The following is a 499-nucleotide window of genomic DNA, read 5'->3' on the forward strand; positions in this document are numbered from 1 at the left end:
TCGTGTTCACCAAATCTTATCTGTATTCATAACATCTGCATATAACTAAGATCTGACTTCAGTTCTCGCTCTGTCCGTCTCTTAAACAACCACAGCAAAACCAGGTGCGTTGTTGTTAAGTCCTGTCGTTGTTTTGTGTTTGTTTCTGAATCTCCCTATCTTTTCCTTTTTAACTTCGGTGTAAAAAAAAGATGAAAATAAGTATTCGTGTTTTATTTGATTTCATCATCAACATGGCTTCTTATTAATGGCAGATATATAATCGTAGAAATATAAATGTTTACGTTTATTTTTAAACATCACTTTCGGTACATACTTAAAGCTGGTCTTGATAAAGCTATGGGCATTATTGCAACTATCTTACACCATCTGCAACAACCAGCTGGTCTAATCTCCGCTTCAACCATCTGACTGAAGGGTACCTGTTACCACCTGTTACCACCTGCACGAAGTCAAGCTGGTGAACTCACCTGTGGGAGAAACAAAGCGAAGAATTAGT

At 37.5% G+C, this 499-nt stretch overlaps 1 protein-coding gene across 1 annotated transcript in view; it reads right to left on the reverse strand.

The window, feature by feature from the left end:
- Positions 1 to 197: 197 nt before the first annotated feature.
- LOC119589187 (FK506-binding protein 5-like) overlaps positions 198 to 499 on the reverse strand; it is a gene marked incomplete in the record, with an annotated part of 123,973 nt that continues 123,671 nt past the window's right edge. The window contains 1 exon segment of the mRNA XM_037937784.1: positions 198 to 470. Within this exon segment, the coding sequence (XP_037793712.1) occupies positions 453 to 470 (18 nt within the window).

This window comes from Penaeus monodon, chromosome 25, assembly GCF_015228065.2.
Source record: "Penaeus monodon isolate SGIC_2016 chromosome 25, NSTDA_Pmon_1, whole genome shotgun sequence".
Lineage (NCBI taxonomy): Eukaryota > Metazoa > Arthropoda > Malacostraca > Decapoda > Penaeidae > Penaeus > Penaeus monodon.